General features: G+C 37.1%; 1 protein-coding gene across 3 annotated transcripts in view; it reads left to right on the top strand.

The window, feature by feature from the left end:
• SPAG6 (sperm associated antigen 6) overlaps positions 1 to 17,206 on the top strand; it is a 65,649-nt gene extending 48,443 nt beyond the window's left edge. For 2 of the 3 annotated variants that reach the window (XM_025395568.1, XM_025395569.1), the window contains 3 exons: positions 7,454 to 7,570; positions 11,307 to 11,452; positions 16,257 to 17,206. In XM_025395568.1, coding sequence (XP_025251353.1) covers positions 7,454 to 7,570; positions 11,307 to 11,452; positions 16,257 to 16,326 — 333 coding nt within the window. In that variant the 3' untranslated portion in view covers positions 16,327 to 17,206. The remainder of the gene's footprint in view (positions 1 to 7,453; positions 7,571 to 11,306; positions 11,453 to 16,256) is intronic. The other variant, XM_025395571.1, reaches the window with a different exon arrangement.
• The last annotated feature ends 7,569 nt before the right edge of the window (positions 17,207 to 24,775 follow it).

Genomic DNA, 24,775 nt, shown 5'->3' with positions numbered 1-24,775 from the left:
CTTATGTTTTCTTTGGAGAAATAACTATTCAGACCCTTTGCTCATTTTAAATTGGGTTACTTATCTTTTTATTATTGAATTGTAAGAGTTCTTTGTATATTCTGGGTACAAGTTCTTATAAAATGTATGATTTGCAAATACTTTCTCACATTCTATAGATTTTCTTACTATTTGCTCCCATGTTATTCCAAATCTCTTAATAAAAATGGAGAATAATTTTTTTTTCTAATAAGCTTATCTACATGTTTTGAAAATTTTCTTTCAAATATATCTTTATTTGTTTGGATTTAGAGGCATCATATTGAAATTTGGCATTGAATCAGCTCATTCTAGTTATAAAAGTATGTTTAAGATAGTTATTTAATTATTGTGTTCTTATGGTAATAGTCGTTCCTCCTTCATTTTTTAGCAGCGTTATTGAGCTATAGTTCACATGCCTTACCTTTATCCATTCAGAGTGTACCATTTAATGGTTTTGGGTATATTTACAGAATTGTGAAACCACCACCACTATCTAATTTTAGAATATTTTTATTCCCCACAAAAGAAATGCTACACATTAGTTGTGATTCTGTATCCCCTCTGCCTAGCGCCAGGCAACCATTAATTTACTGTCTCTATGGATTTTCCTCTTTTGGACATGTCATTTAATGGAGTCATACAACATATATAACCTTTTTAGAGATAGGGTTTCTTTCTGTTGCAGACTGGAGTGCAGTGGCATAATCATAACTCATTGCAGCTTTGAACTCCTGGGCCCAAGTGATCCTCCTGCCTTAGGCCCCCAAGTAGCTAAGACTACAAGTGTGTACTGCCACATCTGGCTAATTAATTTTTTCTTTTTTTGGAGAGACAGGGTCTCACTGTGTTGCCCAGGCTGGTCTTAAACTCCTGGCCTCAAACAGTCCCTCCCTTGGCCTCCCAAAGCACTGGGATAAGAGGTGTGAGCCACCACACCTAGCCATGTGCCTGGCTTCTTTACTACTTAGTTGAAGTTTCACAGTTCGTCCATGTTGTGGCATATATCAGTATTTTGTTCCTTTCCATTGCCAATACAATATTCTGTTGTATTAACATGTCACATTTTGTTTATCCATTTACCAGCTGATGGATGTTGGATTATTTCTACTCTTGACTATTATGAGTAATGCTGTTATGAACATTATTGTAACAAGTTTTCATGTGGATGTGTGTTTTCATTTCTCTTGGGTATTTACCCAGGGATGAAATTGCTGGGTCAGTGGATAACTCTGTTTAACATCTGGAGAAACTGCCCAACTGTTTTCCAGTGTACTACCAGCAAGGTAGTCTTTGCCACCTTTTGTTATTATCTTTATTTTTGATTGTAGCCATCCTAGTGGGTTTGAATTGGTATCTCATTGTGGTTTTGATTTGCATTTGTCAAATGGCTAATGATGTTGAAAATCTTTTCATATGCTTATTGGCTGTTCATACATCTTCTTTAGAGAGATGTCTATTCAGACCCTTTGCTCATTTTAAACTGTGTTATTTATCTTTTTATTATTGAGTTATAAGAGTTCTTTGTATATTCTGGATGCAAGATCTTATCAGATGTATGATTTACAAGTATTTTCTCACATTCTATGGGTTGTCTTATTTTCTTGATGATATTGTCTGCAGCACAAAAGTTTTAAATTTTAATTAAATTCAATTGATCGATTTTTGTTGTTGTTGCATATGCTTTTTGTGTTGTATCTAAGAAGGCTTTGTCTAACCAAAGGTCATAAAGATTTACTCCTATGTTCCTCTTCATTTTAATAGCTGTTACTCTTTGGACCACAATGCTTTCAGAATAAAAATAACTTTCTGAAAAGAATTTTTAAAAATTTTTAAGAGTTTTTCCAGATAATTGTATTAGCCTGTTCTCACACTGCTGTAAATAACTACCTGAGACTGTGTAATTGATAAAGAAAAGAAGTTTAATTGACTCACAGTTCTGTATGTTGTACAGGAAGCGTGGCTGGGAGGCTTCATGAAACTTACAATCATGGCAGAAGGCAAAGGGGAAATAAGAATGTCTTCACATCATGGAGCAGGAGAGAGGGAGTGAAGGTGGAGGTGCTACACACTTTTAAACAAGCAGATCTCATGAGAACTCTGATATGGTTTGGCTCTGTGTCCCCACCCAAATCTCATTTTGAATTGTACTCCCATAATTCCCATGTGTTGTGGGAGGGACCCAGTGGGAGATAATTTGAATCATGGGGATGGTTTCCCCCATACTGTTCTTGTGGTAGGGATTAAGTCTCATGATATCTGATGGTTTTATCAGGGGTTTCCACTGTTGCATCTTTCTCATTTTCTCTTGCCGCTGCCATGTAAGAAGTGCTTTTTGTCTCTTGCCATGATTCTGAGGCCTCCCCAGTCATGTGGAACTGTAACTCCAGTTAAACCTCTTTTTCTTCCCCATGTCGGGTATGTCTTTATCAGCTGCATGAAAAAAGACTAATACAAACTCTACCATGAGACAGCACTAGGGGGAGGGTGCTAAAGCATCAGAAGCCACCCCCATGATCCAATCACCACCCACCAGGCCCCAACACAGATAGCAGGCCATACTATTGATAAGGTTTACTTTCTAACACTGGGAGCAAGCCACATCAATAATCCATTAAGGAAAGCAACAATGAGTAATTTTTGATATTCTTCCAATTTTCAGTGAAAAGCAGTTTAAATTGTGTTGGTTTCCCATAGTATTGTCAATTTTATTTTGTTAATTGCTATTTTTATGTGTAGTGTTAAGAGGTAAAAAATAGTGTTGTTATGTGGTTTTTCCAATAGCCCGAATCGGGGAGGATACAGTCAGTTTTTAGAAATGATAGAAAAATGAATGAATTTAGAACTGTAGATGCTATGCTAGTTAATAAGGAAACCAGGCTCAAACCCTCAGAATGCCCTCAATATATAGCTCAGGATTCCTTCTCTGACATCATCATATATTGTGTCTAAGGATAAACATTAACTACTAAATGCAGTGACAATTAGCAAAATTTATAATCTGTTATTCATTAGTCCAAGGTAAGATATTACTTGATTTACTGAGTTAGGTAAATAGAAGAGGTTTTTTTTGTTGCTGCTGTTTTTGTTTTTGAGACAGAGTCTCGCTCTGTCACCCAGGCTGGAGTACAGTGGTGCAATCTTGGCTCACTGAAACCTCCGCCTTCTGGGTTCACGCCATTCTTCTGCCTCAGCCTCCCAAGTAGCTGGGACTACAGGTGCCCGCCACCATGCCCGGCTAATTTTTTGTATTTTTAGTAGAGACGGGGTTTCACCATGTTAGCCAGGATGGTCTTGATCTCCTGACCTTGTGATTCACCCGCCTCGGCCTCCCAAAGTGCTGGGAATAGACGTGAGCCACCACGCCTGGCTGGGAGAGTTTTTTTGGCCCCATAAAATTTCTGTATAATTCATAGTATGGAGTTGTAAGAGCTATTTTATTTTGCTCACAGCCATAAACAACCAATCATAATGAGTATCTTCTAGAAGATAACGAATCTTAAAACCAACATGTGACATGATCTTGTATGTAGAAAATCCTAAGGAATTCACACACACAGACACACACACACGTGCACACACACACACACAAAAATCATAAAACTAATAAGAGTTCAACAAAGTCATGGGATACAAGATCAATATACAAAAATCAATTGTATTTTCTTTTTTGAGACGGTCTTACTGTGTTGCCCAGGCTGGGCTGCTGCCCAGGCTGGAGTGCACTGGCGCAATCTCAGCTTACTGCAACCTCCACCTCCCAGGTTCAAGTGATTCTTGTGCCTCAGCCTCCTGAGTAGTTGGGATTACAGGCGTGTACCACCATGCCTGGCTAATTTTTTTGGTATGTTTAGTGGAAACAGGGTTTTGCCATGTTGGCCAGGCTGGTCTTGAACTCCTGAGCTCAAATGATCCACCTGCCTTGGCCCCCCAAAGTGGATGGGATTACAGGCGTGAGCCACTGCTGCTGGCCTCTCAATTTTATTTTCATATACAGGTAACAAACAATTCAAATATGAAATTAAGAAAATAATTTTATTCATAATAACATCAAGAATTAAATACATACAAATTAACACAAGTTTAAGACTAGTACCCTGAAAACTATAAAACATAACTTAAAAAATAAATTATGAGACATTCCATGTTCATGAACTGGAAGATTCAATATTGTTAAACTGGCAATACTCTAAACTGATCTATATATTTAACATAATATCTATCAAAATCCTAGCTGGCTTTTTTATCCCCCCAGAAATTGAGAAGCTTATCTGAAAATTCATGTGGAAATGAAAAGAACCCAGACTAGCAAAACAATCTTGAAAAAGAAGAACTTAACACTGCCCAATTTCAAAATGTACCACAAAGCTATAGTAATCAAGATAATGTGGTACTTGCTTACAGAAAGACGTATGTATCAATGGAATTGAATTGAGAATCTGAAATAAACCCTTTTTATCATCTGATTTTTCATAAAGATGCCAAGGCAATTTAATGTGGAAAGAATAGTCTTTTCAACAAAAGTGCTGGGACAATTGTATTCTCAAGTAAAAATATTAATTTGGACCCCTATCTCATACCATATACCAGAGTTATCTCAAAATGGATCATAGATCTAAATATAAATGTTAAGTCTATAATCTCTTCGAAGAAACCTAGGAATAAATTTGTGTGACCTCAGGTTAGGCAATTATTTTTTAGATATTTTACCTAAACACAAGTGATTTTAAAAATTGATAAATTATATTTCATCGAAATAAAAAAAAACTCTTATGCTTCAAAAGACACCATTAAGCCTGGGCACATGACTTATGCCCATAATCCCAACACTTTGGAGGACAAGGCAAGAGGATCACTTGAGGTGAGGCGTTTTGAGACCAGCATGGGCAACATAGTGAGACTCTATCTCTACAAAAAAACAACAAAACTAGCAGAGTGTGGTGGTGCATCCCTGGAGTCCCAGCTACTTGGGAGGCTAAGGCAGGAGGATTACTTGAGCCCAAGAATTTGAGGCTGCAGTGAGCTATGACCCTGACACTGCACTGCAGCCTGGGTAACAAAGTGAGATCCTGTCTTTAAAAAAGAAAAAGTTAACATTAAGAAAATGAAAAGACAAGCCACACAAACTTGGAGAAAACATTTGCAATTCAAGAAAGGAGTTTAGGTCTTTTTTTTTTTTTTTTTTTTTGAGACAGAGTCTCAGCCTCCTGAGTAGCTGGGACTATAGGCACCCACCACCATACCGGGCTAATTTTTGTATTTTTAGTAGAGACAGGGTTTCACCATGTTGGCCAGGCTGGTCTCGAACTCCTGACCTCAGGTGATCCACCTCCCTTGGCCTCCCAGACTGCTGGGATTCCAGGCCTGAGCCACCGTGCCCAGCTGAGTTTGTCTTTTTAACAACTTTATTGAGATATAATTTACATACCGTAAATTCACTCATTTTAGGTACACAATTAAATGATTTTTAGTAACTTTACAGAATTGTGCAACCATCTTCACAATCAAATTTCAGAATATTTTCATCATCCCAGAAGGAAGCCTCATGCCCATTTGTAGTCACTCCCTCTTCCTCCTCTCAATTATACCTACCAGCTCCAGACAACTATAATCTACTTTCTGTCTTTCTAAATTTGACTTTTCTGGACAATCCATATAAATGAAATTATGCAGTATGTGAACTTTTGTGCCTGGTGTCTTTCACTAAGGGTAACATTTGTGAGGTTCGTTCATGTTGTTGCTTGTGTCAGTACTTCATTCCTTTTCATTGTCAAATAGACATGTAAACAAAGTCTTAAGTAACTAGGATTTCTATCATGCTGGATAATACAGCTGATTATGAATTATGATATACATTTCTATCTAGAAGAATGTAATCATAAGCTGATTATATTTCTTCCACATGAAAGATAGTAAAGCTCAGTGAATTTCTAGTGTCATCGGACTCTTTTCTACAGTTCTTGATTAATAACTTAACAACACATCAACTTAGAACTACTAGAATAAGGGTGTCTTTATTGTACAGTGTATGTGATTTCTGCTACACTGTTCAAGGACGTTTTCACTGATAACAGTGAAGTTAAATTGGTTAGCTTGCTAAGATTACCATGATTTAAGATAGTTCCCAAGTATATTGGGAATTTAGAGTTTAATTCCAACTTACATTATACTACTTGTGGGAAAAAGCTGAGCTGCATATTTTACATTCCTTGCTTTATTTAATCTAATTTGTAAAACAGTGTTTGAGGATAAATGTGTCAAGCAATAAGAGGCTGTGCAAGACTACTTAGCCTGGGTCTCCAGGAAACCTTAAATTCAAGAGATTCTTTACTAATAACAAACCTGTGATAAAGTTTTGCTGAATCGATTTATCAATTAAAAAGTTCATGATGTGAAAATCACAATGCTCCTTGACATTTCAAGAGCATTGCAAAATACTCAGCAGCAAAACAATATGGTGATCTCAGAAGACCAGGTTGGGTAAGGCCTCAGAGAAAGAATAGGTGAAGAGAAAAACCATAAGGGAGCACTGAAGCACAAAACCTCAGTCAAGCAGATGTGGAATTCTAGTGGAAAATAGCTGGAGACAAACCCAACTGTGAAGCTTTCCAACTGAAGGGGACAGCCTTTAAGACAAAGAAAATGAACCACAACTAGCCATGGCCTGAGGGCTGGCTGCCATGATGTGCAGCAGCACCATCAGGGCCCTTCTCCACTTGTGGCAAGGGTCAGCACCACATGATGTCACCTTGAAATACGGAGTGCAGGAGGGGGTAGAAATGGTACATACGGTACGTATTCTTCTGCTTGTGGGTGATACACTCCCTACTGTTGAGAAGATCTTTTCTCTGCAGTTGAGTAGATCCTATCTGTTTTGCTTCTGTGAATGGGGAAATGTCTACCCACGAGCTATAGCAGCACCTCTGCAAATGCTCATTGAATAATGCACACTGTAGCCATTTTGACTGCCTATGTATAAGCCATGAAATCATGGAGAATATAGAAAGCCTGTAATGACATTCTTCAAAAAACTAAATGATTTTCTTGTACTTGTTGACAAGTAGAAATGGGATGTATTAGTTATCTGTTTCCTGTATACAAATTTTTACTCTAATATAGTACATATTAATTTATAGTCTGTAACTTTGCGCTTTATAATTTTAATTTTCTTCTAGGTATTTTAAGAGCTCAGTAATACACTTTACATTTTAAGGCTTAACACAAAGACAACTTGTAGGATATTCTATGATAAAACCAATCAAAGCAGGGTTTTTTTTTTTTTTTTTTTTTTGACAGCAATTTAAAAAAATGAAACAACTGCAGCTTAGACCAGGAAGTTGATTTTATTTTCAAATTCCTGTAATGTGAGACGTGAATTCTTGCCAAGGTTTCATTGATTACTTACTTATATATACATTCTGCTTTGTATTTCAAGAGTAAAAAAGCCATAAAGAGTATCCTGCAAAAATGCACTTACTTACCAGCCCTTGAACCATTTCTATATGATGCTCCTCCCAATATTCTGAAGCATGTGGTTGGACAGTTCAGTAAGGTAAGAAATGCCAGCCTCTAAGGGGAGGAAGAAAATCAAAATGATTTGTTAACTTATTATTATTTTTTTTTTCTGTTGGGTCAGTAGCGTTTTCTGTAAGACGGGGTCATGGTTTTACTGCTTAACTCTCACCAATCTGTATGGACAGGGAAGTTACCTTAACAAAATTCACATGTAAATAAAACACTTTCTTCATCCTCACATTTTCCTCAAAGCCTCTACTGTCTTTTTAACTGTTCCTAGAAAATAAAAATCTCACAATATAGATAATTTATATTGGTAAGTGACTTTTAGTAATCTTTCTAGTGTCTTTCATCTCACTCACCTGGGAGTACTGCAAAGATCATAAAGAGAAAAGGAAAAAGGTTTCTGAGCCACTGAAACATCTTTCACAAAGTTCATGTGCTTTACTGGAGATGTTCTCAGACAGTCATTTGGAGCATATTGACTTATTTTATGAACAATTTTAACAAATATAGCTGTCATATTTCTTAGATTAAATGATAGTAAATGGTAGTAAGGTAGAAAGGTCAAGCTGCTAGAAGTGGGCACAGCCAGCAGAGCTGATTACCAATAGCAAAGGATAAAAGAGAATGACTCTATTACCACAGACACTGACAGTCAGGATGGTGACCCTAAGCTGTCAAGAGCCGGCTAAATTATGCTCAGTGAATTTGGCTTAGGAAAATGGGGTCTGTGCGAGTAGTAGCCCATGGTGGTTATGAGCTCAGGTTCTGAACTGGAGTACCTGGAGTTCCCACTTACCAGCTCTATAATTCTTTAACAAAATATTGACCTCCCTAAACCTTAGTTTGGTTACCCATAAAATGTAAATAATTAGAGTACTTATTTCATAGGGTCATTGTAAAGAGTAAATGAGATATTATTGTATGTTAAGCATTTAGCTCAATCCCAGGCACATATTAAACACTCAAAAGAACAAAAACAACCAAAGAGTTGTATTTAAGAAATAAAATGTGCAAGTAGGTCAGGCTAATTTAAAAGATTTTTTAAAAAAATGAATGGGGGGTGGCAAATTCATTTGAATAGTCAGTTATAATGCTATATAAATGAGAAATTACTATTCATATACTATGTTTCTACAAATAATGAACAAAAACTATGTATTGTTATAACTTTTAAAGTAGTCCCTGCAAATAAGTTTGTCTAGTTTTAGGTCTTCATCTGAAAGATAGAGTCTGCTAACAGCCTTCAGTTCTCTCAACTCTGTTCATGATCTCCAACAGTATAACTGGCCCTCAAGTGCCAGAGCCACGGGAAAGTAGAAGTTTCACATTGCTGAAGCCACTCACCCAGGCAGGATACAGTTCTGTGTATCAAACACCTATGTCCTTTCTTCCTCCTTCCAAGAAAATAACCTCCCCCTCTTAGTTATATGGGATGTGGGAGATATAATGGCATGCCCTCTTGACAAACCAACTAAATAACCAAATAATGCAGAGAAAAGACTAAATTACTGCAAGGGAAATTGATCAATTTCTTTCTTTCTTTCTTTCTTTTTTTTTTTTTTTGTACTTTTGGGTGCTAAGAAAGTGACCAGCTAATTTGGTCATCTAAGAGCGATAAGGGGTCGGGGCTGCGTAGATCATCTACAGACAGAGTCATCTGTTCTTGAACTGGGTAATTGACATTATTTCTGAAAGTTTCATTTTGTAGTTTAATCTTTTAGGCTAGTGAGTGAGATATTCTGGTTTTATTGAAGTAGCTATGAAAGTAAACACTAACCTACATTAAGAGTTCAAAATACGTAAAACCAGTGGGATGTGTGGAAGTTAGCCCCAAGATAAAATAAATACAGTACCTGTATCATATACACTTATCAATGTGCCTTCAGGAATATTTTCTTAATCGAAAGATACCAAAGCACTAAAAAGAGATGATAAAGCAAGGTAGAAGGTGAAGAGGTACTGAAGTGGCTAGGGACAGAGATAGGGAGTAATGAAAATTCTCCAGGCCAAATGAAATATGTAAAACCAATATATTTATGGAATATTACATTTTTTACAAATACATACTAGTGTAATCTTTTATTGTCCGTTGATTTATATTATTGTTCTATTAGCAAGATCCTTTCATGGTTTTAATTATTTGTTAAATGCCTACATGTACCCAGCTCTCTGTTGAGCACTGGGGAACAGACAAAAAAGATTAAGTTGTTCTTAAGGGAACTTTATAATGTAGCTGAGGAGAGCAGACAAAACAATTAGAAAATATTTCAATGTACTAGAGTGGGAGATAAACTTGTTTAAAAGAAGGAATGAGTGAATGTAGTCTGAAATGTTTAGATAGGGCTTCAATGGAGGAAGGACAAGTAAAAGGAGCTGGTCTCCTTGCAGAAGGAACAAGATGGGAAAAAAGGGTGTTTCTGTCAGAGGGATAGTAGCAGTGACCAAGGAAGAGAGCAGGACTTCCCACATTGTGAGCCCACCCCTTCCCCAGGACCCTCCTAGTCTGGTCAGTCTTTTTTTTTTTTTTGTCTCTCATAATAAATTTCTTCATTTCCACTGGCTTTTTCCTGTCAACATGCAAACGTGCTCAAGTCTCCTTGATCCTAAGATCAAAACCTGCAACATCTTTAGCCTTTAGTTCTATCCTACCTTGGTCTACTGATTCCCTCTGTTTTCTCTTTCTGAAACTTTAAAGTTCGTCTTGACTTCCTTACTTGGGACACTTTCCTCAGCTGCTGATAACCTGGCTTCCTCAACTTCCCCTCCACACACAGCTGCCTTTACTCAAGTCTTCAGCACCTTTCTTCACTGTCAGATCCAGTGATGACTTGTTTTTTAGTTTTCATTGGTTGCTTTAAGAAACCTCTTGGATTTATTGATTCCTTACATTTCTGGTCTTCTGTCTCTCTAACATTTCAGTCTCCTTTCTCTGCCTACACTTTAGTATATTTATTCATTTGTTAAACATTTGTCAAACCTCTGTTAGGTACCAGGCTAGAGGGAAATGAATGAATGAAGTCAAGTATAGTTTCTGCCTTCAGTGACATTGTGACAGACATATAATGCATAATTAAAAATTAAAATTAAAATATTGTGTGGTATTTAGGTATTGTGTGGTAAGCACACCGATGGTGGTTTGACAGAATGCTGACGGAAGAGAAGGACTCAATTCATCCTGGGATAAGGGGATAGGGGCTTCCAGAGAAGGATTCTTAAAGGAGGTGACACTTGAGCTAAGTCTTAAAAGATGACTAAGAGCTAACCAAGCATAACGGGAGAGGTTTGTGGAGTGTGGAAAGCCATTTTGGGAAGAGGTAACAGCATGGGCAAAGGCAAGAGATGGCACAGCATGCATGCTGTGATGTTACTGAAACAATATTTAGGACGGAGAGTAGTGGTAGCTGGAGAGGTATTTAGGAGCTGGGTCCCAGAGGACCCTTTGTGCCTTGTTAAGGAGCTTGCCTTTAAATTCTCAGGGAGCAGAGAGACCTTGAATGGTGTAAGCTTTGTATTTTACATCTGTGAGTGGATCTCCGTTGCCTTTGCCCATGTTCGTTGCCTTTACTTCATTTCTTTAGCCTAAACATTAACACATTCTAAAAAGAGCACATTTCACTTCAAATCATCAGCAGATTTGGCTCATTAGGTTATAGGTATATTGGCTATAAATTCTCTTTTACATTTTCTTACATACATTATTGCTTCTCAATAGTAATAATCTAACTTGGAAAAGAAAAGCTGACATTTTATGTGCTTCACTTTGCAAGGTGCTGCCGCATGATAGCAAAGCTCGACGACTTTTCGTAACAAGTGGTGGCCTTAAAAAAGTTCAAGAGATAAAAGCAGAACCTGGTTCTCTCCTTCAAGAATACATCAACAGTATTAACAATTGTTACCCAGAGGAAATAGTGAGGTAGGGAAAATGGACTTTGAAATGTTCAATATTAGAATATAGTTTTTCTGTCTTCAAATCTAGGTTTTATATCCACTGTGTCAAAATGTGGACTTTGAAATATGATGTGAGGCCAATATGTACCTTTATTCCTCTCTTGATCTCTTCCCCCTGCCAAATTAATTAATGATCTGACAGACACGCACATTTCCAATTCAAACTGGAATGTCATCGAAGACATTTTTGTACTAATTTAACACATGCTTTACTAAAGAGTACCCAAATATAGAGTTCAAAGTAACCAGTTTTTAAATTGTGAATATCTGATTATAAAAGGCCTATAGATTCTGATTTTCATAGTTCCCTGCATATTAAACAGATGTTGAGTAACAAAAAAAAGTTACTATCTAAATGCAAAAAAAACCCAAAGTAATGTTTATGATATGCAGGTACTTCAGAGTAATATAGCAAGATGCTATTTTCAAGATTAATAAAAAGATTCATTTTTAAATGAAGTTGATTTGCAGAGCATTCAGCCTAAGCCTCAGTCCTTGTAAACCTAAAGGAGAACTATTCCACTAAACTCAAAATAAATAAGAGCAAAGTTACCAAAAAAAGATAGAATGATTTAAACAACTGAATCTTTAAAAATGCCCCCAACGCATGCAGGATAAAGACATATTTATCTGTGTTTTCTAATCCTACATTTATTTCTTATTTTCTTTGATTAATATTGGAAAATATAAATTCTAATTTTTAAAACTTACATGCTGTAACATATACTTACGTAAGTTGTAACATGTCTGTTAATTCTTCCTATTTAATATCAATAGTGTTTAATACATATGGTAACATTAATTTTAAAAGCACAAAAGCAATTTTAAGATTAACATTTGTTTTCTATCCACATATTTTTACCCAGTAAATTCTTTCCAGAGTTGCAAGTTTGTGCACTTTTAGAAAGTTTATGAGAACTCCTTGACCAAAAGAGTTCCAATAAGTCAGTTTTGAAATATTAATATATATGATACATCAAAGCAGTGATATATCATAACATGTATAATTTGTCTAAATATATAAATTTATTTTTATTTATTTTTTTGAGATGGAGTCTTGCTCTGTCTCCAAACTGGAGTGCAGTAGCACAATCTTGGCTCACTGAGATCTCCGCCTCCTGGGTTCAAGCTATTCTCCTGCCTCAGCCTCCCAAGTAGCTGGGACTACAGGTGTGCGCCACCACTCCCAGCTAATTTTTTGTAGTTTTAGTAGAAACAGGGTTTCACCATGTTGGCCAGGATGGTCTAGCTCTTTTGACCTTGTGATCCACCCACCTTGGTCTCCCAAAGTGCTGGGATTATAGGTGTGAGCCACCATACCGTACCTGGCCACAAATATATATTTTAAAAGTTTATATAACATTCATTTAATGTAAAACCATTAAATGAAGGAAATATTAAAATCTTTTATGAAGAAAATAAAATTAATTTTTATACATGGAATATATGTCCCTTCAGGAAGAATGGTATTTTATATAAGTTTAAGGTAATTTTCAATGCAATTTTGTCACAAAGTTATAGAAAGACGCGAAAAAAAAAACAAAAAAACAACAACAAAAAAAACTAAAGCGTCCCCAGAATGAATGACCTATTAGAATCAACCAATGGTAAGGTGCTTTGTTGAAGAGAAGTTTTTTTCCCACTTTTTTGAAGGCATATTTTAATTGAGCACCAGGAAAAACAGCCAACTCCATCACATTAGAAATTAATCTAGTGCCTTGTCAAAATACCATTGTAAATTTTTAACTGCTCCAGTTCTGTGGGCTGAGATTTTATTTTTAAAATTGGCTAATTATCATAAAGAACTTTGGTTACCTGACTAATGTTTTCAAATTTCTGATATATATATATTTTACCCACACAGGGCAAGTAGGAAAACCTCAGTTATGTCTTAAAGCATTAGGTTCTATAAAATGGTATTTTATAGACATCTTGGAAATGTTGTCCTTCTGTGAAAATAGACAAATATAATCTCAAAATAGTTTTATTTTTACAATTACATAATTCTCGAGAATCACTTGGTGACAACTATTTTAGAATTAATTATCCTTTGTAAGACAGTTTATCAACTGGTACATTCATCGGTTACTAACCTAAACATTTGTTTCATATTGCCTTCTGATTTAGTAATCTTTAAATTTTTTTAATACAGAAAGGTAGGTAAATGAGAGGAAAGGGGTCTGGACTAGACATTAGAAGACCTAAGTTCTGGGCCTGGCTCACTCCACAGCCATAGGGTGTTTTTGAACTCATTTTTCTTCAAAATTTCTGCCTCAGCTGGGATGGGGAAGCAGCTTTGGGGCAACATCTAATTTGGGGAGGGAGATATGGACACAGTCTGCCATTCAGCATATTTCTGGTATCATAACAATATAATAATAACCCCAATTCTCTGTGGGTCTAGGATAAGGTCAATTCGCTTACATTCTTAAAGGCCATTTAGAGGTAAGTTGGGATAGCCGAGTTTGCTGGCCAGAGGGAAGGAATTTCCTGGTCTTATCTAGAGGCTCATTTTCTTTCCAAAGGAGTATGCTAAGAGCTCAGGCTTAGGTGTCAAACAGACCTTAATTCCTCTCTCAGTTATAACTACTTACTGTAACTAACTATTACCTTGAAGGTAATAGTTAACCCTTTTAGCCACAGTTTCCGCATCTATACAAGGTGATTAAAGATAATTACCTATTTCATATAGTTAGAATTAAATGAGAAAATGCTTAGCCAAAGGGCTACCTGTGGCTACTGAGGACTAGAAAAATGGCTAGTATGTCTATTAAACTGAATTTTTAATACTGAATTTAAAATTTAAAAACTGACACTTGATTCAGTTATTGGAAAACTTTTAGATATGTTTGGAACAACTTGTGAGTCTATTTTTTCAACTGCAAATTTTATATAATCCAAATACAGACATACTAGCCATTTTTTTTTTAAATTAATTTATATTTTTGAGATGGAGTTTCACTCTTGTTGCCCAGGCTGGAGTGCAATGGCGTGATCTCGGCTCACTGCAACTGCCACCTCCGGGGTTCAAGCGATTCTCCTGCCTCAGCTTCCTGAGTAGCTGGGATTACAGGCATGCACCACCATTCCCAGCTAATTTTGTATTTTTAGCACAGATGGGGTTTTGCCATGTTGGTCAGGCTGGTCTCGAACTCCTGACCTCAGGTGTTCCACCCTCCTCAGCCTCCCAAAGTGCTGGGACTACAGGTGTGAGCCATTGCGCCCGGCCCATACGAGCCATTTTTCTAGTTCTCAGTGGCTGGTGGCTTCCATTCAGTCTACATGTAGTTGGTGGCTCCCATATTTAACATGGTAATAACAATTATTATTAATCTAATATCAATGATAACATCATTATATCAATACTAAGAATACTATATTATTAAATACGTAAAATATTAATATATTAGTATGGTAAATTAAATATTTATTACATTAAAATATAAAAATTATTAATATTTAAATTAAAATGTTAAAATTTTAAAGATATTTAAAAATCTACCTCTTGAATTCATATTATCTGGTGTCTGATACATTTGAAGGCCTAGGAAGGTAAAGTCTGCTTTAAAATTGTTTACTAACTCAGAGAAGAAACAGTTGTGAATTTCTCAGTGTAAGAATACTTCAAAGAAACCCACTGTTAAAAGACAATTTTTTCAAGAGTAAGAGACTGTTAGAGGAGAAACATTCTTTCAGGTAGCTTTTTGGGTGTGTACATAAGTATCTGTTTATGTATGCCTATAAGCACACTACTAAGAAAATACAGCTGTATTTTTTTTTTTTGGTCCACCTTGATAAATTGTGGAAGGAATTTTAGTGTAATATAAATTATGAGTTTTTAGGTCAAGCATCTGGGCATAGATAAAGATAACTAACAAAAGGCAAAGCAAGTCTCTAATATTAGGTTTTATCTGGAGAAAATGCCTTCAGAAGCTTAACTATTTTGAGTGATTTGAGAATTTTTGAATTATACTTTATAAATTTTAAAAAATTATTCTAGAATGCCTGCTAAATTTTATTTGACATTCATTTATCTGCATGTAAATTATTTCCATGACATATTAAGCATCTCACAATTGATTGATCCACATATTTAATACTTTATACTAAATCTTGTATAAAATGTTCAATTTATGAATGTAAATGTATAGTACTATAGATGCCCAAGAACTATTGATAGTAAAAATGATTAATTTCATAGGTTTGTATGATACAAGTATTTGTAAATAGTTTTTCAATATGAAATTATATTTTATTAAATAGTTTTTCAATATGAATTATACTCCCAGAAATTTTTGTTTTCCTAGGTGACCACATCTGATTAAAACCCATGCTGAGAATGCTCTCTAAGGCAGTTAGAATGCAGAAGTTGATTAGTAACAATAGACTGTGTAGTCTAACTTATGAAAAAGGTCTATTAGCTATGATCCTTAAAGCAACATTGGCCACTTGATATGATTAAAATGAAGTTTCTGTAATAAAATATTGTCACTGGATTGAAGATTCTTTTTTGGAAAATGTTCCCATTTGCCATTACATTTATATCCCTTAAATGTTTTGCTACTTCTCTAACACAGTTTTATGAATTCGTATTCTCTTCCTGGATAGCCTCTAACTTTATGCACAAAGTGTTACTGGAGCATAATTATTCAGAGTGTATTTGAGATTTCACTCACAGGATTATTTCAGATCAATCCCCTATACTGCATCTTATGTGCCTGCTGTGTTGATCATTTCACAAGCATTTAATGGCGTATTTTCTTTTTCAGGTATTATTCCCCTGGATATTCAGATACACTTCTGCAGAGGGTGGACAGCTATCAACCACTTAATAACTAAGCAAAGTTATATTTTGATACTCAAATTCACAGCAGAGTAGTTATGAGTAACAGTAATTAAATCTTCCTAAATATTTGAACTAAGTATTATTTTCTAAATTTATATATTAGATAATATTTTCTAAATTTATATAATACTTTAAACATTAGTAGCTTGAATATATGAAGAACTATTCCTGGTCATTTGCATGCATAGGACTTGCTCTAAAAGTAGATTTTAAAAACACGTTAAAGGGTTTTAAGGCATTTATTACATGCAGACACCTCCAATGAGATATAGATAAGAGATGGCATTCAAAAACCCTAAATTATTCTAGCCAATTCGTCATAGACATAGGCAAGGAAAGCTGGCCTTGCTAACTATATAGTAGGATACAGAAGAGAAATCTTTGAAAGAGGAAACTGATGACATATACAGGGCACTTGAAGGAGACTCTGATGCTAGTTACATAAGTGCATTAACTTAAGACACAGACTGTGTGGGTAACCTGTTAGGTTTTGCCAAGTTTAGGAAGAATTTACTCCTCTTTATCACAAGTTTTCCAAAATCCCTCCCCACCCTATCTAAAGTGTTCCTTAACTTTCATGGGGCCAGTGAGGGTAGAATTCAGAATAAAGAGTTATACTCCTGTATACATGCTCTCCTTCTCATTGAAAGGTTTCTTAGTCTAGCTCTGCTCATGAATAAACAAAGAAGCAGGCATGTAAAATGGATCCTTGTCCTAGCTTCACTTTCCCAAGTTTCAAAAGTCACATTTTCAGGTATTTAAGGAATAATTTGAAGATAATACCATCAGGCTCAGACTTCAACATGCATTTTCACTTAGGAAGCAGAAAACGGGTGAAAGAGGGTTTCAATAAAATTTTAAATAAAAACAGCATTACAATTGTCCTTTTCATTTTTCCTATCCAGTGTGTTACTGACCTTGGGGAATATGTGATTGGATTTATGGGTCTTGATTACTTGCTGTGTGTGTGTCTTTTGCTTTAAAGGGATATTACTCCTGCTGCTCTCTCCTGGATGAGGTGAGTGGTAACCCCCACAGCCCCTAGGCCACGGTGTTTCCAGTCTGACTCTGTTTTCAGGTTTCCTTCTTGGACTCTCTCTCTCTTTTTTTTTTTTTCATGCAAAAGGAGCTACCTATTTGTTTTTTGTATTTTCTGGATTCATCTCTGTCATCATTATTTCCTAACAGTGCATAACTTTGTTGCGTCTTTTAAAACTTCATAATACCCAAGATTACCCCATTTCGTTTTGCCTTATATCCGGCTAAGATTGTTGGTGATTTCATTTTTTTTAATACTTCCTTGGGCCTATTTTGTTTCCTTGCAGCAATTTCTTTGACCTGTTGAATAGGAAAATGTAATTTGTATTCCCAGTTTTATAGCTTTCCTTTCTTTCCTTCATGCCTACATAGCTTGTCTTATGAATCTTTTAATTGGAGAAAATAAAAGTAGTTTTTACCTTTCTTCATTAGGGCTATTCTTAGATGTGTTGGTAATGACAGAAATTAGTTTATCTGGGTAAAAAGCACCTCAGGTATTGTTGGAATGTCAAATTTCCTAGTTGAAGTTTTTCACTTCATAGATAATTTCATACTTATCAAATAGTACTAAACAAATAAGTAATAAAATACTTAATAGTGTTCAGATGGGTGTTATAATCTGACCATATGCATTGTGGAAAATTTATGCTATGAAATGTTTCTTGACATAAAACACTTTAAACAAAATGAAGCTTTACTTTTTGAAAAGTATGTTGTGAGATTTTAAAAATATATATATAAACAAAATCTTTTTCATTTGTCATAGGGCAAAAATAATGCCTGTTATTAATGATAATCCACTGGTATTTTCCACCCGCATGTGAATTTTGTCAATTTCAATTCCCTGTGCAAACAAACCCCTGTCCCATTGCTCCCTACCCACCCCCAACCCCAGGAGTTTATTTAAAATTTCCCTGTTGTTAGGAATTCTCAACTTATATGAACAACTATTTTTAGGACGTCAGTTCAGGAATAGAATTACTTGGGACCTTATTATTATAGATTCAGTCCTTTCATGTGTTGTGGAAATAGGTGAAATCAGTGGTACCTGAAAAGAGATGTTGAAAACATAGGTTCTAGTCTCTCTCTGTTAAGTATTATGGTAAGGGTGATAATAGTTGCTCAGCTTACTCATAAGAAGCTTATGAAAATAACCTGCAGTGGTGAACATAACAATGTTATAAACAAACCCATTTTATACAAACTCGACATGTGATTAATGGAAAACCTGATAGTCAATGGCAGATTACATATTTTAGCCAGCAATTGTGCAGTATTCCCCAGGTCCCATACAATCTTACATAAGTGTAGTTCAAGCCAGATGATTTGTGATTTAAAAAAAACCCCTACATTTCCTGCCCTCATGGAGTTTTCCAATATAAACACATTTGCCCAGACAGAGGCAGTGGAATAGGCACGAGACACTGAACACAAAACAGGCATATTTAATGTAGTATGGAAAAACAAATGACAACCCCATATTTGCAGGATATTGACTTGTTTTTCTAACCCCTTCCCTCTCAAAGAAAACCCTATTCCTTAAAGAAAGGATGAAAGGTTTGCTTGTTTCTAAACTTGATTTGAAGTCCTGCTTAACATAAACCCTGACCTTAAATTCCTGGGTGAGGCCCATCTCCCATCCCAGATGTCAAGTTTAGAAACTAACCTTGAAAGAATGAAGAATTTTTCTGTTGTGTTTTCAAATAGCCAATTCTTTGATTAAGATAGGCGCTACCAAATGTTGAGGTTTATGTACACTGTGGCTTATTCTGCCACAGAATTCACTGTTTAAAAAATGATTTGTAGCTTTCAGGAGATTAAAAGGATCAAATGGCTGTCCTATAATTATTACATTTACCAGTTGTTTAAGATACTTTTGACTTTTAAAATTAGATTTGTTCATGCTCTTATTTTTCTAGTAACATAAATACTCATGTTGTTTTGTTTTTATGAGGCCTTGGTAGGCCATAAAATTAGATGCATATTCAGTAATATTACTTTAAAGAATGGTGGGTTTTATTGTTTTGTAGGTATCAATAAGTTAATATTTTTTTTAAAATTAGGCAGTATATGAATGGATAAAGAAGCAAAAATATGACTCCAGATCTCACAACCCAAAACAGAATTGTCATTAACAAGGTGAGATAATGCCAAATAGCTCTCCAAACCTTTGTACAGCTAGAAAAACTCTGGAAAAATGTATTCATGCTACACATGTTATTTTTAAATTAAAACCAAAAGTTACTGCAGTTTGCTTGTTTCATGGAAGATAAGAGTTTTCACTGTGTTTTTAATTTTAATGGGTTTAGGAAAAAAAATATTTCCTTGGAGATTAAGTTAGAGGTCAATACAACATATTTATAAATGGGCTTCTTTTATTCATTATTGATACATTTTATAAAGTAGATTTAAACTGAATGCTGGATAAAGAACATTATACCAATATATATAATTATTGCAAAGTGATTTGGTATAGATATTTATACATTAAATAAAGCCTCTAAATTTCCTCACGTATATAGAATTTGTGGTAATACAGTCTTGCTGATTTTGTTCTTTTATTTTTTATTTTTATTTTTTTTGAGGTGGAAGTCTCGCTCTGTTACCCAGGCTGGAGTGCAGTGGTGTGATCTCGGCTCACTGCAAGCTCCGCCTTCCCGGTTCACGCCATTCTCCTGCCTCAGCCTCACGAGTAGCTGGGACTACAGGCGCCCGCCACTACGCCTGGCTAATTTTTTGTATTTTTAGTAGAGACAGGGTTTCACCATGTTAGCCAGGATGGTCTCGATCTCCTGACCTCATGATCTGCCCGCCTTGGCCTCCCAAAGTGCTGAGATTACAGGCATGAGTCACCATGCCGGGCCCACTCTTGCTAAAATTTATGCATTACTGATAGTAAATGTTTACTCAAAGTATTTTTGGATATAAAGAAGTCCAACTCTATGAACTATTGTAACCGATATTGAGTGTTCTGTTTTTTATATTTCTGTTTGCATGTGTAGTTTAAGTCATACAAACAAGTGAGTAAAGTGCCAAAGGGAATGTCAACGTTTTCCCATATTTTTCTTCACTAACTGAAGATGACCTTTTACTTAGATGAGTGAAATGTGCCCTGTTCTCAGTCCCCAGTGTCACCCAGCACTGTGATGAGCACACAGGAGAACTAGCAGCAGGTTGGACTGAGAGTAAGGGCCTCTAGGCTCCTGGTTGACCTTAGGTCACGCTCGCTCTGACCACAGCAAGTCTCCCCAAGTCTCTAGGCCTTAGTAGACCCGTATAAGAATCTCAAAACTACTACCCCAGTCAGTGGCCTTGGCAATTTGCTAATAGCACCCACTTCATCACATTCTGAGGATTAAGTGAGGATGAGCAAGCAGAAGGCACGGCATGTAGTAAATGGTGCCACTGTTACTCTATATATCTTTGTACAAATATAAAAGGTGCCCAGTCCTCAAGATAGTTTATTTCCATCTGGCAGAAATTATTGTAATAGTCTTATTTTGTTAGAGCAACACACTTTACTGCCATCTGCTGGAAAATTCTCTATAAATATGCAAATCCATGATGTCTAATATGTGAACTGTGCCCCCTTAGAAGTGCTGGTGCCCTTGTGAAGTACACAACCTGTGTGACCGTGCACATAAGTGCTTGATAAATCATATTTGCTACTCTTCTTCTCACTTTTGAAATGAATTTCGAAGAGAGTTTCAGATAAACAATGCTACTGGATGAAGAAATTTATTTAAAAAAATCAAAGAGTCAAAGTTAATATCAATAAAAAGAATCAGCATTTTGTTGCAAAACCTGGAAACATTTGTGCCCACTACTTCCCTCACTTCCCCCTTCCCCCACAGAAAAGTGTGCTCTACAATAAAACCTGCAATCTAAGTTAGCAGAGATGCTAAGTAAGCCATTATTCTTGCATTTATAAACACTGTATGCGAGACCAAATTTGGAGCCACATTGTATATATGCAAAACCAATGCACATTTTGGAATAACCCATATGGCCTTTTCATCTTGACTTTAAAAACTGAATAAAAAATATTATATTAATCATGTATCATCACTGCAAGATGGCAGATCTCCAGAAAGCAACACTTCTGGGCTTCATTTTCTTCATCTCAGAACCTGGGCTGGGATGTAACAGGTGTGCCTTTCTTCTAGCCAGACAGTCCTTAATGAAGGGATGTTATAGTACCATTTTGCACACAAAAGGAAATATTTGGCTCATTTTCATAGATAGCTATACAGTCATGGAGAAGACTGACCAAAGTTGGATAAAGGAGAGTTTATTGATAATGGGAGCAGTCTCCCAGGACACAGGATTTATCACTCTGGCAAGGGTGATAAGATGACTCTTGGAAGCTTGGAGAAAGCAACAGCCCATGGTAAGTGAAGTGGAAATGCCATAATTGCCAGGGCCAACTGGAAGAGGTGTCAAGTGACTCAGAGAGGTGGGCATGCTGGAGTGCATAGCCTGTGTGGGGATGGAAAACCCACTAGCTGACTGCATTCTTAAGTGAAGGCAGGGAGGACATACCATTTACCAAAGTGATAAGAAATGCATTGTTAAGAGGTTTACTAAGAATCTTAGTGGAGGCACTCTTCTGTATGCCAGGGTTGATTGGAGGAGACACTGCTACAGAACTGGGATCCTTAATAGAAATAAGGATGATAGGATCCTGAAATAACAGAGGCCAAGTAGCAAGACTTAACTCTCAGAAGCAAGCTGTGCACAGTTTTTGCAATGAGTGGTAAGATTGATGTGGCACCCAGGGCCCAATCTACAGAGAGCTGTGAAAATGCTTAATAGAATTTCCTAGAAGCAAGATAAATGGGCAGTCAACAAGTATCAATTTATAAAATAAAAATAAATATGAGGCTGAAGGCAGCTGTCAAGGTAAAAAGTCAGTCACTAGCTCAGTTTCCAAACCTGAGTCAGATCTCAGATCTGGGACCCATTCTTTGAAGGAGAGGATGATCCTTATGCCAACAGAACCTAAAGCACCTGAGCAAGTATATTTAGTAATTATTCCCCCAGCACTTCAGAATATTGTTCCAACCCTTTTACCAGATGATAGAGCTCTGTGGCAGGTCTAGACAGCAGTACAAGAAGCCCTGCTATATCCCTCAACAGACCCCGTATTAGAGGAATCTGTGGTGGGAAAGAATGCTCGGGATAGTTGCTGGTAATCAATCTCAATAAGAGAATCACAGCATAGACCCCCTAGGATGCTGGAGAAGGCCATGTTATCTGTAGTAAACAACAATATACGATTCTAAAGTTCTTGGCTGGTTGTGGTGGCTCACACCTGTAATCCCAGCACTTTGGGAGGCTGAAGCAGGAGAATCGCTTGAGCCCAGGAGTTCAAGACCAGCTTGGGCAACATAGAGAGACCTCATCTCTACAAAAAATACAAAAATAGTTGAGTGTAGTGGTGTGTGTCTGTAGTCCTAGCTACTTGGGAGGCTGAGGTGGGAGGATCACTTGGGCCCTGGAGGCCAAGGATGCAGTGAGCCGTGATCACCCCACTGCATTCTAGTCTGGACATCAGAGAGAGACCCTATCTCAAAAAAATAAATAAAGGAAATTCTTGCAGACCCCTGATTGAAATGAAGCACCTGACCATGAGACATCAAGTAACTATGCAGCCTGAGATATTCATCATGAGCTGGCTCTATCAGACCCACCAAGTTATAAAGTTGGGTGGGCCTGGTAGCAATTTATCACAAAATGGAAGTGGTAGATACAGGATTGGGCATAAGCTGGGTCAGAGGACACAAGTAAGTTGTAGCAGTTGATGGTCCAGACCTACATGTCATCCACTCCTATTGCACTGGTGTTTATAACTATGGTGTTCACAACTATCTCAGCTCACAACCATGACTGCATGGAGGTGTCCCTTGTGGCCAGCTGATGGAGGAGGAAAAGGGCTGACCTTCATTCATAGCTGGCTGGCTCAGCATAAGAGTGCAAGCCAAAAATGGATGCTGCTGCACTACAACCCTACTTAGGGTGATCTTGAAAGAGGGTGGTGAGGGAGAAATCCTTCCAATGGGCAAAGTTCCACTGGATGCACTTGGTCATCCACTTTGTGTGAAAAGAAGAGTGGTTCAAGGTAAAGAATATGTGCAGGCTCATGGACAGTGGGGGATGGGGTGGTTGTTTGGTCAGGGGCTTAGAAGCAGAAGGACTGATATGGATATAAGGTGTGAAGAACTTTGTGTCATACGTTAATGCACATCAAAGCAGCCACTACCAAAAGGCACTAAACAACATTCATGTCTCAGCCATGCGTGCAGCAGCCTCTCTCGTTGGCTACTGTAGTGCTGGCACAATGGGCACATAAATGGAGTGAGTAATGGAGTGAGTAGCCATGCTGGCAGGGATGGTGGCTATGAATAGATCCAACAGCATGGACTTCCATTCACCAAACCTGATCCAGCTACTGCCACTGCTGCTGCCAAATGTCTAACCTGTCAATAACAGAAACCCCAACGTAGTATCCCTCAAAGAGACCAACCAAACATGTGGAGGTAAGTTGACTTCAACTTCTTCCACCCTGGAAAGGGCAGGAATTCATCTTGATTGGGATTATTGTATATTCTGGCATGAATTTGCCTTTCCTATCCATAGGACATCAGCCAGTACCACTACCCAACGACTTAAGAATGCTTGATCCACTGGTATTAGATTCCATATGATACTGCCTTGGATCAGAGTCTACTGGTACTATCACACATATTGCATCATTCCTGAGCCACTGGTATGACAGAATAGTGGACTGTCCTCTTAAAGACGCAACTGAGGCTCCAGCTTGGAGAAGATACCCCTACAAGGTTGAGATACCACCCTAAATCAATGCCATTATATGGTGCTATGTCCCCAATAGGTAGAATACATAGGTCCAGAAACTATAGGAAGAAGGGGGAAGTAGGCATGGCTCTGCTTACGGTCATTCCTAGTGGTACATTTGGGGAATTTGTGCTTCCTGTCCCCAAAACTTTAGATTCTGTGGGTCGAGTGGTCTTGGCTTTCACTGGGGTAATACTTTATCAGTGGACACAAAGTCAGTCCCATTGTACTTCACACTACAGCTGCCACTCAGTCACTTCAGTCTTCTTATGCCAAGAGACCAGTGAAGAAAGAGTCACTAAACTAGCAAGACCACTGACCCTGATCATCAGGAGGAGGTAGAACTTTGTCACAGAACACAGAGAGGGAAGAATGTTTGGCACACAGGTGATATGATGGGATGTTTCCTGATGTTCTCATGTCTAGTTTTAACACTAAACAGACAAGAACAGAAGCTATGGCTGGGATAGACATGGGGACCAGGGACTCAGAATCTTGGAGACAAGGGTCTGGGTCACCCCATCAGACAATCTGCCTAGACCAGCA

Source organism: Theropithecus gelada, chromosome 9 (genome assembly GCF_003255815.1).
Source record: "Theropithecus gelada isolate Dixy chromosome 9, Tgel_1.0, whole genome shotgun sequence".
NCBI lineage: Eukaryota > Metazoa > Chordata > Mammalia > Primates > Cercopithecidae > Theropithecus > Theropithecus gelada.
This window is presented reverse-complemented; position numbering and strand designations above follow the sequence as displayed.